Consider the following 22868-nt stretch of genomic DNA (forward strand, 5'->3'; position numbering starts at 1 on the left):
CTGGTCAAGGGTTGAGTAATGGATCTTGCAACTGACTTCCTTATTTCTATGAAGTCCACTTTCACATTTGGAAATGTGGGGGCCATTTCTGGTTATAGTGGACAAATACTCCCTTCTTTGCTTAACTGTGATGGTAAAATATGAACCTCTGTTTGTTTTATTTTCTTGGATAGACTCTTGACCTCTGGTTTTTTGATGTCTTTGCACTGAATAAAGTGAGTGATGACCATGCCTTGCGCACAATTGTCTTTGAATTGCTGACCCGCCATAATCTCAATAGCCGTTTCAAGGTAAGAAACAGCAGCTGAGATCCTGTTAATGGCATACGTAGCCATACATCCACATTACACCTGCATATGTCTTTTTGGGGGTTGTTCCAGAGGTTGATTTTCTCTTTCATATCCTGCAGCTAGCGATCCCCACCCCAGGACACACTGTAGTGCCACTGAAGTCCCTCCACACCATTTCATTACTGGTGCACAGTGTGGGCATTTGAGGAGTGTTTGGCAGTGACATCATCCACTGAGACCTTTGGAAGACCCTGGTGGATGTTGGTGGAAAATGTCCTTGGACTACATCTGGCTATGAAGACATAGCCAGGCACTGCTTCTCAGTCTTTCTTTCATTCTTCACCAGTAAAATAATGGCTATGGTAGAGGTGTAGGTTTATCACAGAGCCATGGCAAGCTCCAGGGGTGGTGACAAGAAAGCCATAGTTGAGTTCTGCATGTAGATCTCTTATACTGCACTCAGCCATGTAGGAGCTCAGCCAATGTGTTTATGCATGTATGTGTATGTGTAATTATTGCATGCCTGAGTGCTGAGTTGGGCTAGCATCATTTTGGGGAGTGAGACAGTACCATTGAGGTACAGCAACACTGAAACTGCAAACACTTGATACTTGAGAACAGGACATTTTGCTTCATCTCAAGGGTTTTTCAAGGTCTCATCTCTCAAGGGTTGCAGGTCAGGAGTGTTTGTGTGGTAGTATTATTAGAGTCAGAGCCAAAGGTGAGCCAGGCAGGCCCACCATCTCCCTCCCTCCCTCCCTTTCTCCTCTTTTTCTTACATCTTGTTCTTTCTCTTTTTCTCCTCCTCCTCCTCCTCCTCCTCCTCCACCACCACCACCTTCCCCTTCTCCTTTCCTTTCCTACTTTCAGAGGGCCTTCAAAGGGCCAGCAGTTGTCTCCCCCTCCACTGCCTTTTAAGTCTCAGCTACAAACATCTAGTGTAGGAGTTCCCAAACTTTGACTCATGGAGACCCTGTTTCTATGGTGGAGACCCTAAAGGCCTCCCCAATGTCTTACAAGTTAATGGTGTTTAGGAATATATATAAGAATGTATTCTTATTCTTTAATTTTGTTCAATTTTTATTTCATTCATTTTTCTGGAGTGGCCTTGGAGAACCTGGGAAGTGCATGTGGAGCCCTAAGGGCTCCTCAGAGCACAGGTTAGGAACCACTGATCTCGTGGGGTAACCATGTTAGCTTGTTGCAGTAAACAATAGAGTTGCATTCTTGTAAATTGCTGCAGGACTCCTAAGTTGCCTAAATCCCCAGGTTTCCTTTGGGAAGTCTTATGAAAAGAATCTGGAAAGGGTTGAGATTTTGAAGCATGGATGCAACCTTTGGAGACCTAGAGGTGGAGAGATCTCCTTCTCTCCCACACATTTTCAATTTCTCATCTCTGCCTTAGATATTATTTAATGTCATACTTTTTTTAAAGAACACCTTTTAAAATAAACAAGCTATCCCTTATCGTAGTATGTTTTAAAAATGAAAGGGATCCCCCCCCATCATGCCCTCACAATACAAAGCCTTTATACAAAGTCATGGCCTCACTACATACATACATAAGGGTTGCTTTTCATTTCAGGCACATCTCTGGGGTGTCGCTTATCACTGATGTTTTCATCTAGCACATCTTTTAAAAAATCCTCTAGATAGAGGGAGTGGGATGATAGTGTTAGCAGAAGCATCACATGCATCATAAATGAGAAACATGACTGCCCTAGGAATTTCCAATTCTAAACTGAAGGTGGTTGGCCACTATGTTTGGGAGAAGCATAAAGCTGCATGACACTGGAAAATAGGAGACTGCTATTTGAAAGTAGAGGACAATACACCAGAGCATGGATGCTCATCTTGCTCTTTAGTTAATTGGAGCCAGGTTTGGCTGGGCCCTCTGTTGCCCACTTGCACCCCCTGGTATCTCCAGTTAGGGGTGGGAAACATCTCTCTCTGTGTCCTTGGAAATGCACTATAAGTCTGTCTGGACAGTATTGAATTATCTGGGCCAGAGGTCTGAAACAGTATTAGAAGCCTTCATATATTCCTGACTCTTGTCCAGATCTTCCCTGATTCCACATTGTCTTCTCACAGATCCCCACGGCATACCTCATGACCTTCCTGGATGCACTAGAGGCTGGCTATGGGAAATACAAGAACCCTTACCACAACCAGATCCATGCTGCTGATGTCACCCAGACTGTACACTGCTTTCTGCTCCGTACTGGGATGGTGGTAAGGTCACAGTGCGGACTGGTCACTTCACTGTGGGTCTAATCAGCCAACTCTCTAACTAAGAAGTAGTTTTCTTGTATGCTGAGAAAGTAATTTTGCTATTCGAGCTCTAAGGAGCCTGGGAAGCCACAACAAATCTAGATCATTAATCTGGAACGCCTTGAACCTATGTTTTTCAAGTAGGTTGTGGCAATCCACATGGTGCTATCCTAGATCTCTGGACACATTCCTGTAAATCTTATTATTAGTCTTGATTTACCACACAATATTTGAGTCAATGGGCCTACACTAGTTGGTCCTAACAGGATTCTAGCCATTATGTTTGGATCTAAATCCTCATTTATTGAACTGTTGGGGGTGGGTGGGTTAAAAACCCTCTTGGAAAGAAGAATAACCAACTATGGCCCCATTCCCACTGGCTTATAATGCGGATCAAGACTCAGATAATGGGAGCATCGTTCCCATTTGAGTGCGCATTCAATCCTCATTACGCCAATTTCGTTCCCATTGGAATTCGGATCTGATCCCCATGTAATCGATTTTTCCTGGGAAAACCGGAATCAGTGGTGGATAATCCGGTTTAATTTGACTGTACTTTTTTGGAGGTTTTTCCTGCACCTCCCGAGTCCGATTCGGGGCAAATGAATGGGAATGACAAGGGCAAACGAATGGGAATGATTCGTGAAGTTGGGGATGGGAGGAGCAGTGCTCAAGGGGCTGCCTGGGGGTGTCACCTGCTTGTTCTCTTTCCTGCATTACTGGCGCCATTTCCCCCCATTCGCATAGCCTTTTCCCTGGTGGATTGGGAAGCAGCGTAAGGTGATCGCATGTGTAGACAAATTTATTTTCTAAAAAATTAAGCTTTCGATTGCCTAGGCGCTCTGTTTGGTGGCCAAACATAGCAAATTGCTACATTGACCTCCAAATATGGTAAACACATTACGCCCCCCTGCAACCTCCCCCCTGTTCCACATTCATCGATCGACATGTGAGGAGAGCCATTGAACACCAGTTTTTAACTATTAGTTTTTCTTTTTTTTACATGCCTGCTTGATCGCCCCCCAGACAGCCCAGGGAGCAATGGGGGAGGCAAAGGGACTTGGGGGGATAGAGGCTCCTTCTCCCTTTCCCAGAGGGGAAAAGCGCCTAAGCGATTGATTGACTGCTGAAAAACAAAACAAAACAAAACAAAAACAGGTTTGAAAGATGCAAATGGAAACGGGGAACAAAAAATAGCCTGCGCCAAAATGTATCAAAGCAACTGACATCACTGTGACGTCAAGCGCCTAGGCATTTGATTGACAGCTGCTTAAAAAAAGAGGTTCCGGAAGGGCAATGGGAATGGGGAGCAAAAAAGTCCGCTTCAAATTACAACGGAGAAAATTTCAATGGGAACGAGAACATGGGTCAAAAAACCCCGAGTCCATTTGCACCCTTTCGTAATGGGAACAAGGGACCAGATTCGAATACGACTCGGAAAAAAGATCCGAGTCAGAATTGCAGCGAAATATGTTGCTTTATATGCCCAGTGAGAATGGGGCCCTACGAATTGTCAACATGAACAATACAGTGACCTCTAGTGGCCTCTCTTGATTTTGCATAACAGGATTCGGAAAAGAAATTGCCGCAGTCAAAATATCATTATGTTCCTTCTTGCCTCAACATTTCCCTCCCTTTCTAGTTACCAATTTTTAGTTCTGACAGAGGGTCTGTACATTTTACAGCTATTTCAGTCAGACATTCAACAGTAAATCTTCTTATATGTTGGGGGGAGAATTTCTGCTTATTTTGCAGCAAATTTCTGTTTGTTTTGCAGTAGTAAAAACCTCTGTTGATTGAATAGGACAATCCCTCCCCCCCCCCCCCCTTCTGGAGAGGCAGAAGGCATTTGCCTTGGCATCACTTGAAAGGGAGTTTCACCAATTGATTAGGAGCAGTGGCCCAGAAAGGCTCTTCTTTGTATTTTCCCCAAGGGTGTTTCTGATGGTAGCAGAATGGAAAGCTTCATTTGGGAAACTGTGTGTGTACATGCCTTCAAGTCATCTGTTGACTTATAGTGACCCCATGAATTTCATAGGGTTTTCTTAGATAAGAAATATTCAGAGTGAATACTCAGAAGTGGATTTGCCAGTTCCTTCCTCTGAAATGTAGCTTAGAGCACCTGATGTTTATTGATGGGCTGATCCTGCTTTGCTTCCAAGATCAGTTGGGATCTGGTGCCTTTAGGCTATTTAGGTCCTTTTGGGAGACTATTCTGTTTCAAATAGCCAGTGTGGGGCTTTCAAACTGTATTGCAATTTTTTGAGCCATAACTAGCATTTTGAATTATGCCTGCAAGAGGATTCGTACCCAGTGGAACTGTTGCAACAGGGGAGTTGCAGACTCTGTATAAAAAGTTTTACTTACCATGACATTAAATTTTGGGAAGTCAGAGCTCACTTTATCAGAGGCAGGAAGGACTCTATATTTGTGTGATGAAGGGCTTTGTTGTTCACAAAGTGTATACTATGGTAAATCTGTAACATGTTTAAGGTGCCACAAAACAGCTATTTATGTTAGTAGCATTGATCCCGAGGGAAGAAGTGGTATTGTGCAATGGTACAGGAGAACATGTGTACTTGATAGGGCAAAGACATGAAGAAGGGCACTCATATACAGGAAGAATAAAGCGGTAGATGGCTATTTCTCCAGCCATACTGTATTGCATTTTTCTCTAATCCTTTCGAAGTAAAGGAGATGAAGGTCTTTGACCCATACAATGACTGCTTCCATGGGCAGCCCAGGACATTCTGTTACCAAAACAGAGCAGAAAACAGTGTCCTCCCATTCACCCCCAAGTAAAAGTGCAGAGTGCCCAAAGCCAACTACATTGTTTTGGCACATGAAATAGAGAATCCCACAAGCACCACTCCCCATTTGTAATGGTTAAAAAAACCCACAAACCCACAATAATATCAGATTAAATAATTGATCTTTCACAACTCCCCAGCCTGCTATCTGATGCTGCGACCTCATTCCACCTAACAGGGCTGGCCCTGACAGGATCTGTGAATGTAATTTCTGAGTCAGGCCTTTTGTGATTCGTAGTAGAAGCAGCATATATCAAGATGTGAATCCAGTGAGAATGCATTCTAATGACTATAGAACCATATGCAGTTTCCCACTCTATTGCATTTAGGATTGTCAGAGTGAAAACTTGAGAGGGATCTTGTACTTTTACTTCTTATGCAGAGAAGGAAATTTCGGCATGTGTTGCTTGTTACATGATATACACCACCTGCCAAAATTCTCTCTTTTACATTACCATTAGTCCTCTCCAGTTTTCACTCTGGCAACACCATCTGCATTCATGCTGCTAGGCAAAGGAGTTGTACCTTGGCACCTCCCAGGTGTTCCCCATGTGCTGCTTGACACCATTTCCTGTCCCTGTCTCCCTTCACAGCACTGCCTGACAGAGATTGAGGTCCTGGCCATGATTTTTGCAGCTGCAATTCATGACTATGAGCACACAGGTACCACCAACAGCTTCCACATTCAAACCAAGTGAGTATTAATGGTTTATGAAAAGACTGTGATGCACTGTGAATAACTAGGTTTGCATGAGTCCCTGTGGAGACAACACATGTTTATTTATAGAGCAGGAATGCGTCTAGTGTGGTCATCCAGATGTTGTTGGATTGCACTTCTCAGCCTCTTTCTCAATTGCTTATGCCTACTAGGGCCATTGTAAGTTACAGTCCAACATCAACAGGAAGGGCAGACTTTGCCCTTACATTATGGAAGGGCTAGAACTTGGTGGCAGCGCACATGCTGCATGCAGAAGGTCCCAGGTTAAATCTCTGCCACTTACAGTTGAAAGTAAAAGGAACTGGAACAGAACTCTTCCTAAGACTGTGGACATCTACTGTCAGTTAAAATACACAGAAATTAATTATATGGACAAATATTTGGACCTGGGTAAGGCAGCTTCCTGTGTCCCAAAGCTTGATTTTTCTCTTCATGAACTTAAGGTGTACTTTTTCTTCCACATCTTACCTACCCTGATATTTTCAAACTACAAAACCTCATCATTCTTATACTAACTTAACTTAGTGCAGTTAGTAGGAGATGATGGAACCTATAGTCCAAAAACATGGTTCGGTGACAACATTGGGGACTGCTGCCTTAGATATTTCTTCATGACAATTTCACTGTGGAGGTTAAAGAAATTGTAAGAGTCATGGAATACACACCATCAGTGTGAGGCACGTATAAAGCCCAGCCAAGTAGGTCCACTTGGGTCTGCTACTGGCCCATTCCTTTCATTATGCCTAGGCCAACATAATTGCATGTGTGAGCTCTGCTGTTTGTTTGGGTAGAGTGTGGGCAGCAATCAAAGAGTTTACCAGGACACCAAAGCTAGACTGTGGACATGCCCTTGGCATCCATATGGCTAAGCCTGCCTCTAAGCTCTGCTACTTCCTTCCCTCTCTCCTAGGTCAGACACGGCCATTTTGTACAACGACCGTTCAGTGCTTGAGAACCACCATATCAGTGCCGTCTTCCGCATGATGCAAGACGATGAGATGAACGTCCTCGTCAACCTGACCAAGGATGAATTTTCGTGAGGCCTTATCCTTGGCCCCTGTCTTCTGATCCCTATCATAAAGGAAGAATAGGGCTCAATCTAGCTGAGGAAGACTTTCCTTTGGGATGGGGAGGTGGGGTTGCCTGGATAGTCTTAAGACCTTAGAGGAAACCCAGAGAACATACTTGTGAACTCTGGGCCTGAAAAGACAGGCCAAAATAAAGCTGCTTCGGGTCACTTTGGAAGTATGCTGTTTAAATGAGGCCAGATGGGATGTGGCTGGAGGGCAGCTTTGCCACAGCTTCTGGCCTCTTAAGATGTGTGTGTCATTTAAACAGCATACCTCCAAAATGACCCGAAGCAGCTTTATTTTAGCCTCTCTGTTCAGGCCCTCTGTTAGCAACACAAATGAGGGTCTTGCTATGCAAACTTACTTGTATTGAATTGCTTGAAAGAAAGTCTGATGTTATATGGAGTTCAATCTCCAGTATGGAGAACTGGTGACATTCCAGTTTTATTGGATTACAGCTCCTATCACCATTGAGAGTAATGGTGATAGGGGTTGATAAAGAGCTGGTGTCAACACATGGAGATCAATAGGTTCCCCTTGGCTAACCTAGTAAGTGACTTTGGGTGTGAAGCCTTAATTAATTAATTATATTTACACTCCAACACCCAGCAACTTCCTTCCAATTCAGAGCCTGTATTCTTAAAAGTAGTGCTTCCAAGGGTATTAAAAACAGAGCAAGAAAAGGTATGCCTTTTCTTGGAATGCTTAAGTCCACTGACAAGTGTTATAGAAATGTACTTACAATTACTATTGCCTTTCTTCTCATCTGTGTAGAACTTGGAAAACTTATTTTCTAAACAGGGAATGCCCCCCCCCCCCCCCCCCCCAGATTTAGGGTCAATTATTTGAATGACATATTCTAAGAAACCATGGCTGGTATCTGTATTGCACTGTTTTGCACTTAATGTTTCACAAAGTGACATCAACAGGAACTGTCCCAAAGGACAGGAGCAGAAGAGACTCACTAGCACACCTGTTCCACTTCTGAACATTGGATATAAACCCATTATGGTTGGCATTGTATTGGAACTTGTAGGGACTATCTTGCAAATGCTAAAATATGGTACCTAGAAGTTTTGTGGCTATTTTTCAGATCAGTGTTGATATGGAGAATATGTGATAATGGGGACTTTTGAATGAGCCCTTTATTCTGCAGTCATCCTTTCTTGTTCATGGAGATCCAGACAATGATGACTTCCATTTTTAACACTCCATTGTTTCCCCACTATATCTTTCAGCCTACCATCAATAAAAATAACTAAATTTTAAAAATGCCATTAAGGATTGGGAGATGGAATAGCTACACCATGCTGTTTGCCTGGTCACACTAAGAGACACCTTTCTGGAACTGCTCCATTATATTTTTTTTGTTGAGCCTTGAGATAAAGTGGAAGCAAGATTTTGAACTTCAGAATTTTTTCAGGCTGAGATACTCAGAGCTTAAGAGTTGCAGTGATGATCACCCTGTTGAATCCATTCATCTGCAGAACTGACAAAAGAGAAAAGTGGTCTAGAACTTGCAGACTCCCTCTGTTAAACATATTCCAGCTGCTGAGGTCTTGCTGTGAAGGCTGAAGTTACAAAGGCTTCTCCCAGCAGCAAGAGTCAACAGAAAGATTAGTGATCATTGGGAACACATCAAGTTAAACTAAGGCATCTTATGTGACTCTAACACTATTTGAATCATTCAGAAGCCTTCGAGGAAGCGAGGTAAAAGATAGTAGACATTATTAGAGGCAGTTTAGGAAGCACAACATGGTAAATGATATTACCCGCTGCTCAAGGGTTTTTGATATGTGTGCATCATTTTCAGAGACAGTGTATCCCTTGGGGGTTGGAAGATGTTCTATTGAGAGTCAAATCTAGCCCTTGGTGGTAAACATTCTTTCCTTCTTTATCAAATGTACTGCCCTTCTCAATATATTCACAAAGAATGTGCAGAGATAGTGTTGAGGCAGAAGCTGATACAGGCAAGAAGAGTGTGCAAGTGAGTATGAACATCTCCCCTTTTTCCTGTTTTACAGGGAGCTCCGGTCACTTGTAATTGAAATGGTTCTGGCCACCGACATGTCCTGTCATTTCCAGCAAGTCAAGACTATGAAAACATCTTTACAGCAGCTTGAGAGGTGAGTAATAGATGGTGGAATAGAACCAGTCTAAGAGCTGCCTGAGGTGAAGGACAAGATAGTGTCTCATCCCCAGGCCCCATATAGGAGCTGACAGCTGGAGAGGCTGTTGAATTTAACTTTCACACTAGTGATGGGATAGCATCTGCTACTATACATGAAGTGGCAAGCTACTTAAGGGGACTTAAGAAGGGTTGTGAAGAGTATTCAGTTCTTTTCCCCTCAAAAGAGAGATAGTTTGCAAGAGCAAACTTGTTGAAGTGCTAACAGTGGACAGAGAGATGCAGGAATTGTTCAGTACCTACTTTGTTTAAGTCATCTTCCAAAAGGAAAACAGTGTCATCTTGCTGAAAGTTGAACAGATGATGCTACCTAGCTACTCTAAATTAATTCATGTCTTTAGGGCCAGATGAATGGTATCCAGTGGTACTAAAGGAACTTTCACATATCATCTCAGACCCTTATTAGAAAGTTTAGGTTTTGTGGAATGACACCAGCAGGATGGACAGTATCTTTTCAATGTATTTCCAAAAAAATGCGGAAAGAACCAATACAGAAAAAGTGAGAGAAGAAGCCGCAAGAGGTTGGCCTAGAGACTGGTGGAGAGTGAAACCATCATGGACTTCCAGTGTTGAGTGTCAACCCGAGAGGACGCGCTTCACTAGGATGGCAAACACTTTTTTTTTTTTTTTTTTAAAATTGTAGTTGCTCAAAAACAGCACTGGGAATTATGAGAACTCTGGGATCAGTGTGGTGCTGAGTTACCTCTTCACCAGCAGGGCTGGGACCACTTACCCTAGTGAGCTGAGTTGTGGCTATATACTGTATCAAGAAGTGGCTGTATTGAGAGTGGGCATAGTAAACTGCCAGAGGGGTGTTCATCCATATTGCCAGGACATGTTGTGTCAGCAGAAACCTCTGAACTTATACTTGCTCTTTCCATGATGCTCTTCTTCCAGAATTGACAAATCAAAGGCGCTTTCCCTGTTGCTGCATGCAGCTGATATCAGCCACCCCACCAAACAATGGACAGTTCATTCCCGATGGACCAAAGCCCTCATGGAAGAGTTTTTTCGCCAGGTACATCTCTTTACCTTCATGATTCTCAATCTGCTTCTTCTGAGAGTATTTTATGCTTCAATTTAAAATAGACACACATGGCATTGCCTATAAGGAGGGTTCCTGCCTGTCATTTCTCACTCTTCATTTCCATAATCCCTACTACAGGAAAGGTTTCTCCCCAGTCCTACTCACCACCACTGTGCTAAATTTGAAAGGGAAATCTCTGACAAATGCATGCTGCTTGCCTTCTTGTCTCAGTATAATGCACACACATTTTGAAACTGGGAGTTGCAAATACTTTCTGAGAAGCATCCCTTGAACAGCCTTTCCCAAACTGGTTTCCCTCCAGGTATGTTGGACTGCAGTTCCCATAACCACTCCAGCTGTATTGGGGATGGTGGGAATTCCAGTCAGATCTTGAGGGTATCAGATTGTGGGAAGACACCTTGAGGTTGTAGAGAGATAGCTGGAAGGACTATTATTCAGGGGATAAAGACAGGGACAAAAGGTAAGTCAGACTGCAGGTCTTTATGATTCAGTCTAGCAGAAATTGCCCTTGGTTTTTATCCCTTCTCCAGTGGATTCAAATTATAATACACACACACCCTAAAGACTAGGAAGAAATAGACTGTCAATAAAACCAGAACTTTTTCCCATCCTTAGAGAATGGAAATTGTTAAGATTTCACAAAACTCACTCCTCATAACTTGGGTAGTTGTAATCTGCCCAGCAGCAGGATTGTAGCCATAACCTTTCCTAGTATCCCAGACCTGGGCCCAGATAAGCTGTTTCATCACTGATCATACAACAGGCAGCAAAGCCTTGTCTCACCTGCTGTACAACATCACACTCCATGCATCTGAGGAAGTAGACCCAAGTCTATGAAAATTTATGCTACAACTTCTTTCTTTCAGTTAATCTCAAGGTTCTACAAGATATATTTGCATACTGATATTCCAGACTAACATGGCCATGTCTTTGAATTCTACTGCCTGATTCAGGTATTATCCTTGCGGATCTTCCCAGAAAGTGCTCCCACTTGTGTTAACTGTCAAGTCTTTTAACAGGATTCCACCCAAAGTCTGCCTCGCATCAGCTGACCCATTCCCAGAGCTTATTTCCTAATGTTGCCCTTGGTTCCTACAGGGAGACAAGGAGGCTGAGCTGGGATTGCCGTTCTCCCCACTGTGTGATCGCACATCCACACTGGTGGCCCAGTCACAGATTGGTGAGTGACACAAAATGCAGACCTACATTCCATGGTTTGACTGCATGTTTCTTCTCTGCTGAGGTATAATAAGGGCAAGTCTTCTAGTACTTCTCTCTTGTCCTACTCATATTTTACACTAATCTCTCTCAGTGGCACTTCTTGGAGAGATGAAGTCCCTGGCTTTTGTTGCTAATGCTCTTTCCCTTCCACAGGCTTCATTGACTTTATTGTGGAGCCCACTTTTCAAGTCCTGACAGATGTGGCTGAGAAGATGGTCATTCCCCTGGTAGAGGAAGGCTCCAAGAACAAATCCTCCAGTCAGCAGAGCAGGTCTGCACAGAGAGGGACAGGGAAGTGGGAAGAAAGGATGGCTGGTGACTCTCATGTTAGTGGGGGAATGTGTGAGGCCATGACAGGCACCTATTTTAAAAGAGCTGAACTTGTTAGGGGGATAGGGTAGGGTTGGGCCTTTGGAACAACTCCTTAAACATTGAAATAAAAGGCTGCAATAGATTTGTTGGTCCACTAACACAGGAGAAACTAATAATCACTGGAGAGGATAATTACCAGGGAGCTATAGTGAGAACTGATTCCAAACAGTAAGGAAGAACAGCCTCTTCAGCACTGTTTGTTGTGATAATGAATTCTCATAATTTTACCATAAGCTAATGCATGGGTGGGGAAAGTGCAGACTGTGGGCCACATGCAGCCCCCAGGGTGGTTCTTGTCCCCTGCCCCATTTAGTTTTTTTTTTAAATCAGATGCCCTCAAATATCCTCTGGGAATGTGGGAGACGTTTTTTACACTCTCCTTCCATTTTAGACCCAGGAGGGCCTTTTTAAAAACGTGATCTGGAAGTGATCCTGTTGTAAAAAGGTTTCTCTTGGTTATAAAAGGGCCCTAAAATGGCCCCATATCCCAGGGTATTTGGAAACAAAGGTCCCAAACAGACAGGCCAAAATAAAGCTGCTTTGGGTCTCTTTGGAAGTATGCTCTTTAAATGATACATGCGTCCTAAGAGGCCAGAAGTTGCGCCAAAGCTGTGCTCCAGTCCTTAGGGCTGAAGCGTGGCTTTGTCATGGCCTGAAAAAGAGACCTGAAGCAGCTTTATTTTGGCCTGTCGGTTCAGGCCCAAAAATATCTCATTATTTTCTGTTTTGTGTGCAGTGGTCATCAGTATAGGCCAAGGTCACCAGTATAGACCCCTAACCATGAACACTTGCCCTTCTCTGGGATAGCATGCCCTGGATCAGCCAGGGCAGAAAGCAGGTTGGATCATTACCTCAGTGAGCAGCTCTTCATTTCTGAAGGTAGATTATGCCAGGGGTTAGATTACATTGGAAAAACAACAGTGTTCCTTGTAAGTGTCCCTTGTGAGACCAAACCAGACCAGACCAGCCACAAAAGCCCTAGGAGTTTTTGCTGCCTGAAACAGAGAAGCCAATAGCCTTCACCCTGACCAGTAAGTCAGACTGTCATGTAGCTAAAACCACCCTAGTTATTGTGGTACCTCACAACAGTAAATGCCTGTTGCCTGAGGCAGCCACTTCTGCCCAGTAGCACAGCTGTCCCTGGCAAGCTAAGCGAGACTCAAGAACAAAATAAAGAACCCATATAGTCCTAATGAATGCCATTGGTAGCAGGTAAGTGATGTGTCCCTTTGGGAAGAAAAAGAGATTGTTGCAACTGCCTTTGAGTCCATCAGCTCCCTCTCTCCCAAGGAACTTTGGGCCTTTTCTGACTGCACAGATTGCCTGCTTGTCATGGATGGACGTGAGGACCAAAGGGTTTCTACATCAGCCTGCAAGATCAAATGGAACCTTTCAAGGTGCCAGGTCTGACAGAGCTTTCGTGTCCCAAAACTCCCAGGGGACAAGTGCCGCAACACAAGCATCAGCAAAAGCAAGCTTCACATAAATGCTTCTCTTTGTAGCTGGAAATTGTAGCTTGGCATGGCTCAGTATGGAGGCTATTCTCTGTCCCCCTTGCTTGGAAATCCCCAAGGGAAGAACTGTTTGCTAAAGAACAACCTTGTATTATTTTCCTTCCTCTTTCCACAACTCTTACTATCTAGGCTGGACAAATCCACTGGATTACATGAGATATTTCTTTGTTTGATTTGATACTGCGATTGTATTTAAAACAAAACAAAACAATCCAGTGGCACCTTATCGTGCTCTGCTAGCAAAGAGGACTTTCAAAAGAACTTCAAAGATACAATGCAAAATAGCAAATAAAAAAAAAGAGGAGAGAGGGCTCTTCCATTATTTAAAAGTAATTGTGACTTATGTGCCCCGTTGATTTCAAGTCCCACTGTGCTTCCTAACAGACAGTGCTTCCAGTTTAAAAATGATTAAGCCTGGGTCTGACCAATATTAATTTATAAAGTGAGAAGAAATGTAGAGAGAGATCTTTCTGCTGAACTGAACACTAGTTCTGGGGATTTTTGCCTGCAAAGTAACAGAGCTTTGCCTGGGGCTACCTGTGAGAGCCACTAAAGCCATTTTTGCAGCACTCAGTCTTGTCAGTTTCCTCTAGGAATGGCCATTTTAAAATAGGTTGCAGGACCCCTTGCAGTGCTACAGAGAGAGAGAGACAGACAGACCCTTGTCTTTTATCTAATGTGGAAGTGGACATGTTTTCATTCAGGGGCAATTTTGGAAATCTGTGTGGCCCCTGAAGGGATGCATGGACAGAAAACCATCCCCTCAACATACCACAGTTGGCCACCTCTGCTGTCAGAAATGTCTCTCTGGCCCAGAGAAAGCAAGTAAAAGCAAGCAATTTACAGTCTTCCAGATGTTGTGCAGTCCTCCAGATATTGCCACACCTTACATCTGCTTTTGCTAGCATAGCCAATGGTAAGGGATTGTGGGACTTTTGGTTTAAGAAAATTTGCATGAAAATTTATTAATCCTCTAGCCCTGCCTGAAAGTGTCAATTGCCATGTGATCACAGGACAGAAATCTCTGTGTGCAATTTGCTGTTTTGTGCCTTTAAGTTGTTTCTTACATGATGACCCTAAGGTGATACTGTCATGGGGTTTTCTTGGCAAGTTTTATTTAAAGGGGATTTGCCATTGCTTTTCTCTGAGAATGAGAGAATGGGACTTGTCCAAGGTTTTCATGTAGTTTCTATGGCCAAGTGGGGATTTGAACCCTGTTATCCTGGAATCCCAGCACAACATTCAGACCACTGTAGCATGTTGGTTTGTGTGTGTAATAATCCCTCATAAAGCCAAAAACAAGGTAGCAAAGGGAGCCGTGTGTGCCATTCAGTACCTTTGATTGCTCTCAGTGGCTATTCTGGAGATTTAAAAGAAGTTTTGACTCTGTGTCCCACCACTCACAGTTCCCATTGGCGTCAGCCATCGGTAGATGAGCATGCCGAGCTGGGAGATATCAACGCTGACATCAACAGCTTCCGTTCCACCTGGACAAAGTATATCCAAGAGAACAAGCAAAAGTGGAAGGAGCGAGCTGCCAGTGGTAGGGTTTGACTACTGGGAAGATACTTGTGTGTATGTTTGTGATATAATCATCTTAGGGAAATTCTTTCACCCAAGCTCAGAAGTACCCTTTTCCAAAGCAGTTAGGAAAAGGGATGGGGCGGAGGGGCAACTGAATGGATATTTCCATAATGTGTAATTAGCACCAAGCTTCCTCTTTGCTGGATCCCTTTTGCTGTCTTTACAGCAGCAGACCCACCAGAATAATGGCACATTTATCACTTGTCCTTTTCTTGATCACTATCACCACCACCACTGCAGTTACATTTTAATCTTGCCTAATGGCCATTGTGGAATCCTCAAGGCAGTTGAGGAGCTGCCACAGAGCAGACCCTGCCTCACCATCTGAATCCTCTCCTCCCTTTTCTTCACAAAGGTGTTTTCCTTCCTTTTCAAGGCCCATGCTCCTTTATAAGCTACCTCAGATGTCACCTTCACTTTCCACAGGTCATTTGAACTTGGAAGTCTCTCCCCAGACTGGTCTGTTTTTAACTCCTACGTTCTCTCCTTAGGGATTACTAACCAGACCTCCATTGATGAGCTCTCACCATGTGAGGAAGAAGCCAGCACGCCTGAAAACCAGCACAATCAGAATGGCAATGTGGAATAGTGCTGCCTGTGTGGGAGCAAGGTGAGTGTTTTCCAGTAGCAGTAGTGACTTGCTTGCCAGGGGAAATCACCAGATCAGACTTGAAGGCCAGGGAGAAGGAAGTGCCCCAAGAAACACCCCTGCACATGACTCCAGACAGGCTTTGCCTTGTTTGTGACTTGCCACAGTATCTTTTTCCATACCTCTCCTTTTCTGTGGCTTTAAGTGGTGCATGCTAAGTGCAGGTTTACTACCTGAGGTAGAGCTAGGCCTCACTGTAGTTCTGTTCATAAACAGGGCTGGCTAACTGTGCATGAAGTGGGAAAAGACAAGTCAGAAGTACTATCTGAATAGTGTAGCAACATATTTCCCCCCAAAGTGCAAACCCTTACAGGAATAGGATGCTGGAGGTGCATCATTTAGTCTTCACTTCAGGGAGCAAAGCAGCATGGGAACAGCTGCAAACTACACCAATGAACAGTTTCCAGCAGCCATTGGAAGCTGCCATACAGAAACAGGGTGGCCTGTGCCTGGCCCAGACGGCTGCCATCTTTATCGTACCTTTTAATAGCAGAAATTTAGCAAGAGAAACATTCCATTTCCATTCAGAAATACTTTAAATAAATAATTTCCCCCATGTCAGAAAAAGTATGAAGAGCAAGTAGAGTAGGGAGTACAGTGTCAACAGCAAAAGGGGCATTTGGACAAAGAGTTCTCCACTCCCTATCCCCTCCATCCAATGGACAGAACTATGTATGTGCCATTGGGCTTGTATTGTCCTAGGCTGCCCTCTGATGTGGTGGACACTATCTCATTGCAAGGTGAATGTGGGTCAAATGCAGCAAAAGGATACCATGACATGCTCTAGGTTAAGGAGGGGGAAGGCGGATATGGTGTCCTGGCACCATGGTGTCATTCGGAACTTCTGACTGAAACCCAATGCATAGGTAAAAGTCTAGAGGAAATGGAAGCTGCAAAGATGCGGAGTGAAGCCCATTTTTGTTTTAGTCTTGGGAAACCTGCTCCCTTCTGTTCCCCAGCTATACTGCCATGGTTTGTCCTTGATGCAGAATTTAAATAGTTTCCTTAACAATCTTGCTCCCGTACCCCACATCTACCGGTTTACATATACACACAATGTAGTCAACAGGCCTGAGTCTACCTCTGATTCTGTTTCCACTTTAATCGACAGGTGCCCATCAAAATTTACTCCAAAGTCTTCGATACCATCGATTCAGCACCATCCGCACAGGGAGAGGGAGCCACACCTGGCCACCCTGGCTTGAGGAGGGTGTGACGTGAATGCAACCATCAATACTACTAGTAATAATACTACTACTATTAATAATGATAAATGCAAACGATGTTGACATCACACACAGCACCCACTGCCTGTCCCATCCCTGAGCTGCAGAGAAGAGAGAGACCCCGTGTGTATATTCTCCATTGCACCCCAGTCACTAAGCACTAGTGGGCCAATGGCCTCCACAGCCTCTGGGGTTTGCCATACACATACATACAAACACACAAACACACCATTCCCCCTCCCCCAGCAGCACCAAACAGACATTGGGTAAGGCTTCTCACTGCCAAATCAGCAAAACAACTGCCGAGGTGTTTTTTAGAAGCAAGAGGGGCTGTAACTGCATTTTGCATGAAAAAAGAGTCTATGGGTGGTTGAGCTTGACAGTTGTGCATATGTTGGGAAGCAGTGGCTGACAGGGAGAATCTTGTCCTTGCATGATCAACATGGATCTCAGCTGGCCTTAGAAGTGGACTAAACCAACCATGTACTGGGAATTCATCCCCTTACCCCCTCCTCCTATAGAGCTGTACCTGTAGTTTTCCTACAGCACATTTGCCAAAGCCTTTTGGGTAAGTAACTTGTCTCCTTTACACAGCTGTCCCATCTTGTAAAACCAGATTAGGCAGCCTTCTCTCCTCTGCTACAGCATTAAATCAAATTGGCTCAAATCTATATGTCCAATTTCAAGCCTCCAAGTAATAGTTAATACAGTAACCTATGGTAAATTTATATTTTAAAAACTTGTCTGGTGATTGCTGCCATTAACTGTTGCCCATTCCTGGCAAGCATGGCCCTATTTGACTGATCTTCCGTTGTGGGTCAGGAGTTGGAGCTCAGTTGAGCTTCCTTCTTCCCTTCCATAGGTTCCTCCCATCCCTGTTTTCTGCCAGTCAGGAGGGATGTCAAATATGGATACTGAATAGACCTTGGTGCAAACTGATCATTCTACAGATGCTGGCTTCTGGGGATCAGAAGCCTCACAGGATGCCCTTCCTTTATGGGGAAATCTCTGATTTGTATATACCTGAGATCTCAGTGCAGATCCAGACACTGTATGTGAGCTTAGACAATCCTTACTTAGGGAGTGTTTTCTCTGTGGCTGATGTGTGCATATGTACATCTTCCTGTGTGCAAAAGGGATGGAGGCATGGAAAGATAACCTACTTGCACATTCTGCTTTCAGTGGTGCAAGGGCAATTATGAGGACATCCCATCAGAAGTGAGAGCAGGGCTGGCAGCCCAGGGTTTAACACGAGCTGAAATCAGTGTTGTTCTTTTTAAATGTTAAAGCTCAGTTAAGTAATAAAGGAACTAACCAGGTGGAGACTATCGTTCTCATTAGCTACAGACTGCACCCACATATCTAAAATATGAAGGTATATCTTCAAAGGTCAAAGGACTGGCTTTAAAGTATACTTTAAAGTATAAAGTATACTCCAGCACGACTTCTCTGAAAACAAAATTAGGACTTTGGTGTAACAGAGCAAGACCTGAGATCACATTAGATTGTAGCTTGTGAGTGAGAGGCATCAATAAAAATGGGCATGGCACTTCCCCTGTGGGTTCTCACACAAGTTTGAGCAGCATGTTTTTGCAGGTCACCCTGACCAGTTCTCAACCTGGAGAGGTCTTCCTCTCTTGATTGTCTGACACACTCTTCTGCTTTCAGTCATGTGTATGTATAGGCCTTACACATAGCATAAGGAAATGCAGCAGCTAAGTCTGTGGCATAAGGAGGAGCAGTAGCTGCTAAGAAGCGGCTAAAAAGCAAAGTAACAAAAGTGGCAAATGTAGGATGAAAGGCCAGTTGGACACAGGGCACATGATGCTTCAGCCCTTGACAAACTGCATCTGGATCCATCCAAATCCACATTCTCAATAAACACATCTGACATGGCACTTATGACAAGGTATGCTTCTGAGAAACTTATTTCAGGCTGTGCTACACATTTATCGAGAGTGTATGGTAGAGTCCCAAGAGAGCTATGCCATTTTTCATGCAGGAGCTACATGAATGAATGTTACTAGGATAGAGAATCTGGGGTGTCACATACAACCCTTCTTTCTAGCATTTTCTTTTCCTATTACACAGTGATTTAAAAAAAAAGATTTTAGGGAATATTTGCATTTGTGATTCCTTCCCTTGTACACACACTTGCAATCTGAAATAGTCTGGTGCTAAGTGGGCTGTTCCAGGTACTTTTGCTGCAAGCATAACTGGGTATTTGGACCATCCCAGGTAGGGTTAGGTGTGTTTTACTGAAGAGTGCAGACAAGGTTCCAGTTTTAGTATATATGCTGCCGAAGCGAGCACTGCAGACAAGGTGAAATGGCTTATTCTATTGAACCAGTTGGTTTCAACTTTTGAACTTTGCATGGTTCTTCAGACGACAGAGACCACAGCATCAAGCAGGTGGGTGAAGGGCATTCTTGAATTTAGGAATGTGGCAGCTGGAGGTATTGCTGAGCTCTTCAGGCAATGTGAGAGAGGCTGTAATTGGGAGGCAAGTTGATGCCTCTAGAGATGAGGGACCAGTTCTGAGCTGGCAGAAGTTTGGAAAGAAGAGTGAAATGTTCTGGAGCTTGTGATAGAACAAGATGGCTGCACCATTTCGTTAGAGCGAGTGTCTGCCATTGCCTGAAATCTGTTACATCACATGATGACTGTATGATTCAGGCCTGAGTTTCTCTCTGCCTTTTAACCTGCCCCCCCCCCCCCCACTGTTCCCCACAGAATTCCTAGTTGGAATGGAGACATGGCTAGGAATATGTCCCATATATATTCTTCAGCTTTGATGTCCTGTCCAGTGCTTTGAATACTTCCCCCGAGATTGACATGGTTGAACAAGGACCATCACGGGGTGGAGTTATCTTCACCCTGACTCTGCCATTCCTCCATGTCCAAACAGGACATAACTTTACTATTGTCATCTCCAGACTCCTTGTCCTTTCACACTGGGGCCCCATGGCATTGTAAATACCCCACCTCCGCTGTCAACACATTTGGTCCGTGGAACTCTGTATTTGTGCCTCGGACATAATTTTTCTACCATGCAGTAAGTAACTCCTTTTTTTTTGTTCTGTTCTGTTTCTTGAATTCAAAAATTCTTATTATAAACAGATCCATAGTCCAATGCAGACTTCCAAATTATACGCATGTAAAAGAAATGTAACAAATAAAAGGAAAACAATGAACAGCAACAATAAAAATTAAATAAAAACGAGGGGAAAAAGAGATAAATGACTTGAGTGCTACTTCATGTACAAAAAAAGTACCCTACGAAGATACCCGTTTCTGGTTCTTGCAGTTTCAGCATGTTTGTTCTTAAGTATTTTTTCCTGATTTCCAAATTAAAAACAACACCAAAACACCACAGGGTGGGCTGAAGAACATCACATTAAAATGCATAATTTTGAATAGCTTTTCATATATTTTGAAACACTAATTTTATTATGTTTGGGGGCCTGAGAAACTGGCAAAGTGCAGCATCCTGACACATGTTGACATCCTGACACATCAGTTCAGAAATCAAATTCCCCAGGGATTCCTGCTTGTAAGAGACAGCAGTTAGCAAGATTTGAGATGAGGGGGGAGAGGAGGCTGAGCCATTCAGTTTCAGCTTATTCATGTGTATGTAGGGAAACAGAACCAAGGATGGCATGTAGGATCCATTTACAGATGCTTGCAATTCACATAAGGAGGCTCAGACCATTATAGAAGGGAGACTCAGTCTGCTCCTTGAACTTTCCTGTTGAGCATGTTGATCAATTCAGAATGCCAGCCTACTTCCCCATTTTCCATCTGGGGCATACATGAAATGGTATATGCCTTTCTCTTTTATTGATCTCAGGAGCAGTGTCAGTATTTCTGTGCAGAGACTATTTTCCACATGACTATTCTTCCTCAAGTGTCTTGCCACCATGTGGTGATGTAGGAACACACTTACTAGTCATAAAGAAAACAGAATAATGTTGAACTTTCTGTACTACACTTAAGGTAGTTGTAGACCAGGGTACTATATGAACACATATAAGCATTGCTTTACTGTTGTATCTGTATGATCCGTGCATGTTTGGAGTAGTGCTAAGAAGTCAGATACATGGGTCCTAAGTATCCACTGGGGTTAGACCCCCTCATGGATACCAAAATCTGTGGATGCTCAAGTCCCATACAGTGGCATTCTTTACACAAAACAGCAAAATCAAGGTTTGCTTTTTGGGGTGCATTTTTGAACCATGGTTGGTTGAATTTGTTATGCATAATCCGTGGATACAGAGGGCTGACATTAGTGACTTTGTGTCACATAATACCCAAACTGCAACTGGCATCAGCATTGGGATTCCATAGTGTCTATTTATCATTCCCCTCCCCTTTTATTTTTACTTTGTTTGCACACCTCCCAGATGTTGCCAGACAGCATATCTGCTTGTTCTTCTTTAACAAAATCTTTAGACAAGATAGATTTCTAACCACCTTGACAACCTACATTTCCCATGGCTCCTGGGGTCAAGGGTGAACTGGGATGATGGTTGTGTCTGAACAGGTTACAGAAAATGTTACAGATTTTACAGCCTAATCCTCCATGTGGTTTGTTGGAATGAATTCTTTCTTCACTGGGTCTCACAGGTAAGTACACATAGGACTGAAGCCTTAGAATGGCTTAGACGGGATCTTATAGAGAACCTTGTGACAACATATGACATCACGCAGGAAGACTATCTGCACATGTCTACAATGTCAAGGTGTCTTAATGCATGCTTTTGACACATTTCCAATAATGGGGTCCCAAGCTGGATTAGTTTCTCGCAGAAATGTGTGGCTTTTGTGATTTATCTTCTAATAGACTTTTTGTGTCAGAACAGAGCCAGAGTTGGTACCACTTGTTACAGATTGAGAGACACTATTACAAAACCAAAGGGAAGAGGTGCCTCCTTGTCAGCATTTTGAAGGTAGTGGCCGAAAGATGAAGCCAGTGACTTGGGAACTCACAAAGCAAGCAAAGATGACCCGTTTAATAAAAGAAGCAAGATTCACATGTGTGGCAAGGGGAGGGCAGGAAGTTCAGAATTGCAGTCCAGATATGTAAAACTGTGTCAACAATTCAGGGATGCACGACATAGAAACTTAATGCTAATTCCAAGTGGGTGGACCTCTCACTCATACAGGCTGCAGCCAGATGCTGCCAACACTTTAGCTGGGATGTGATTTAATTACTAATGTTAATAATGGTATAGAGCAGGGGATGGGGGAACCTGTAGCTCTGCTGATGCTGTTTGACTGCAAATCACATAAGCTCCAGTCAGTATGGTCAATGTTCAGGGATGATAGGGAGTTGAAGCCCAATGATACCTGGGGAGACATAGGTTCTCCCACACCCCTTTCCTTAGAGAAGGGCCTCGTTTCAGATGAGGGCTCCAGTTTAAAGCAGAAACTTTCTGAAACACCGTGAGAGTGTCTTCCATTCTTTATCTAGGCTGTCTTCAGCTCCATTGTATCAAGATGGAGACAGCTTGTTTACTAGTGGATAAAAGGGAAAAAATACCACTTGCATGTCATGTATGAAGAGGAAGAATAGGCTGGTATTTCAAGCAGTCATTACCATGTAACAAAGAGCGACTCTTATATCCTTAGAAAACAAGTATACATACTTTCTGTGTGTGATACCATTTGGAGGTTACACACACATTAGTGAGGCCTGTAGGTGGTTTTAAGGGAGGAAAACCTGTCGCTTGCCCCCAGAAGGCACTGCTGGATGGCACTACTCCCAACAGGGAGGCAATTGAGCTAGAAAGGGATGTCAGAAAGGATAAAAAGGCCCTGTCATTGGTTGAGCCTTCCCAGAACTTGCAGGGGGAAGGATTACTAGAGCATGGATGACTTAAAGATGAGGCCTGTAACTGGAATTGG

General features: G+C 43.6%; 1 protein-coding gene across 1 annotated transcript in view; it reads left to right on the forward strand.

The window, feature by feature from the left end:
• Positions 1 to 20190, forward strand: part of LOC149322757 (dual specificity calcium/calmodulin-dependent 3',5'-cyclic nucleotide phosphodiesterase 1B-like) — a 150375-nt gene extending 130185 nt beyond the window's left edge. Inside the window, exons 6-16 of the mRNA XM_089482796.1 lie at positions 174 to 290; positions 2382 to 2522; positions 5965 to 6065; positions 7000 to 7125; positions 9184 to 9285; positions 10245 to 10365; positions 11494 to 11575; positions 11770 to 11887; positions 14909 to 15045; positions 15578 to 15696; positions 16847 to 20190. Of these exons, the coding sequence (XP_089338922.1) occupies positions 174 to 290; positions 2382 to 2522; positions 5965 to 6065; positions 7000 to 7125; positions 9184 to 9285; positions 10245 to 10365; positions 11494 to 11575; positions 11770 to 11887; positions 14909 to 15045; positions 15578 to 15675 (1143 nt within the window). The 3' untranslated portion in view covers positions 15676 to 15696; positions 16847 to 20190. The remainder of the gene's footprint in view (positions 1 to 173; positions 291 to 2381; positions 2523 to 5964; positions 6066 to 6999; positions 7126 to 9183; positions 9286 to 10244; positions 10366 to 11493; positions 11576 to 11769; positions 11888 to 14908; positions 15046 to 15577; positions 15697 to 16846) is intronic.
• Positions 20191 to 22868: the final 2678 nt, after the last annotated feature.

This window comes from Sceloporus occidentalis, unplaced genomic scaffold, assembly GCF_023333645.1.
Source record: "Sceloporus occidentalis isolate IW3139 unplaced genomic scaffold, rSceOcc1.0.p SCAF_1, whole genome shotgun sequence".
NCBI classification, from domain to species: domain Eukaryota; kingdom Metazoa; phylum Chordata; class Lepidosauria; order Squamata; family Phrynosomatidae; genus Sceloporus; species Sceloporus occidentalis.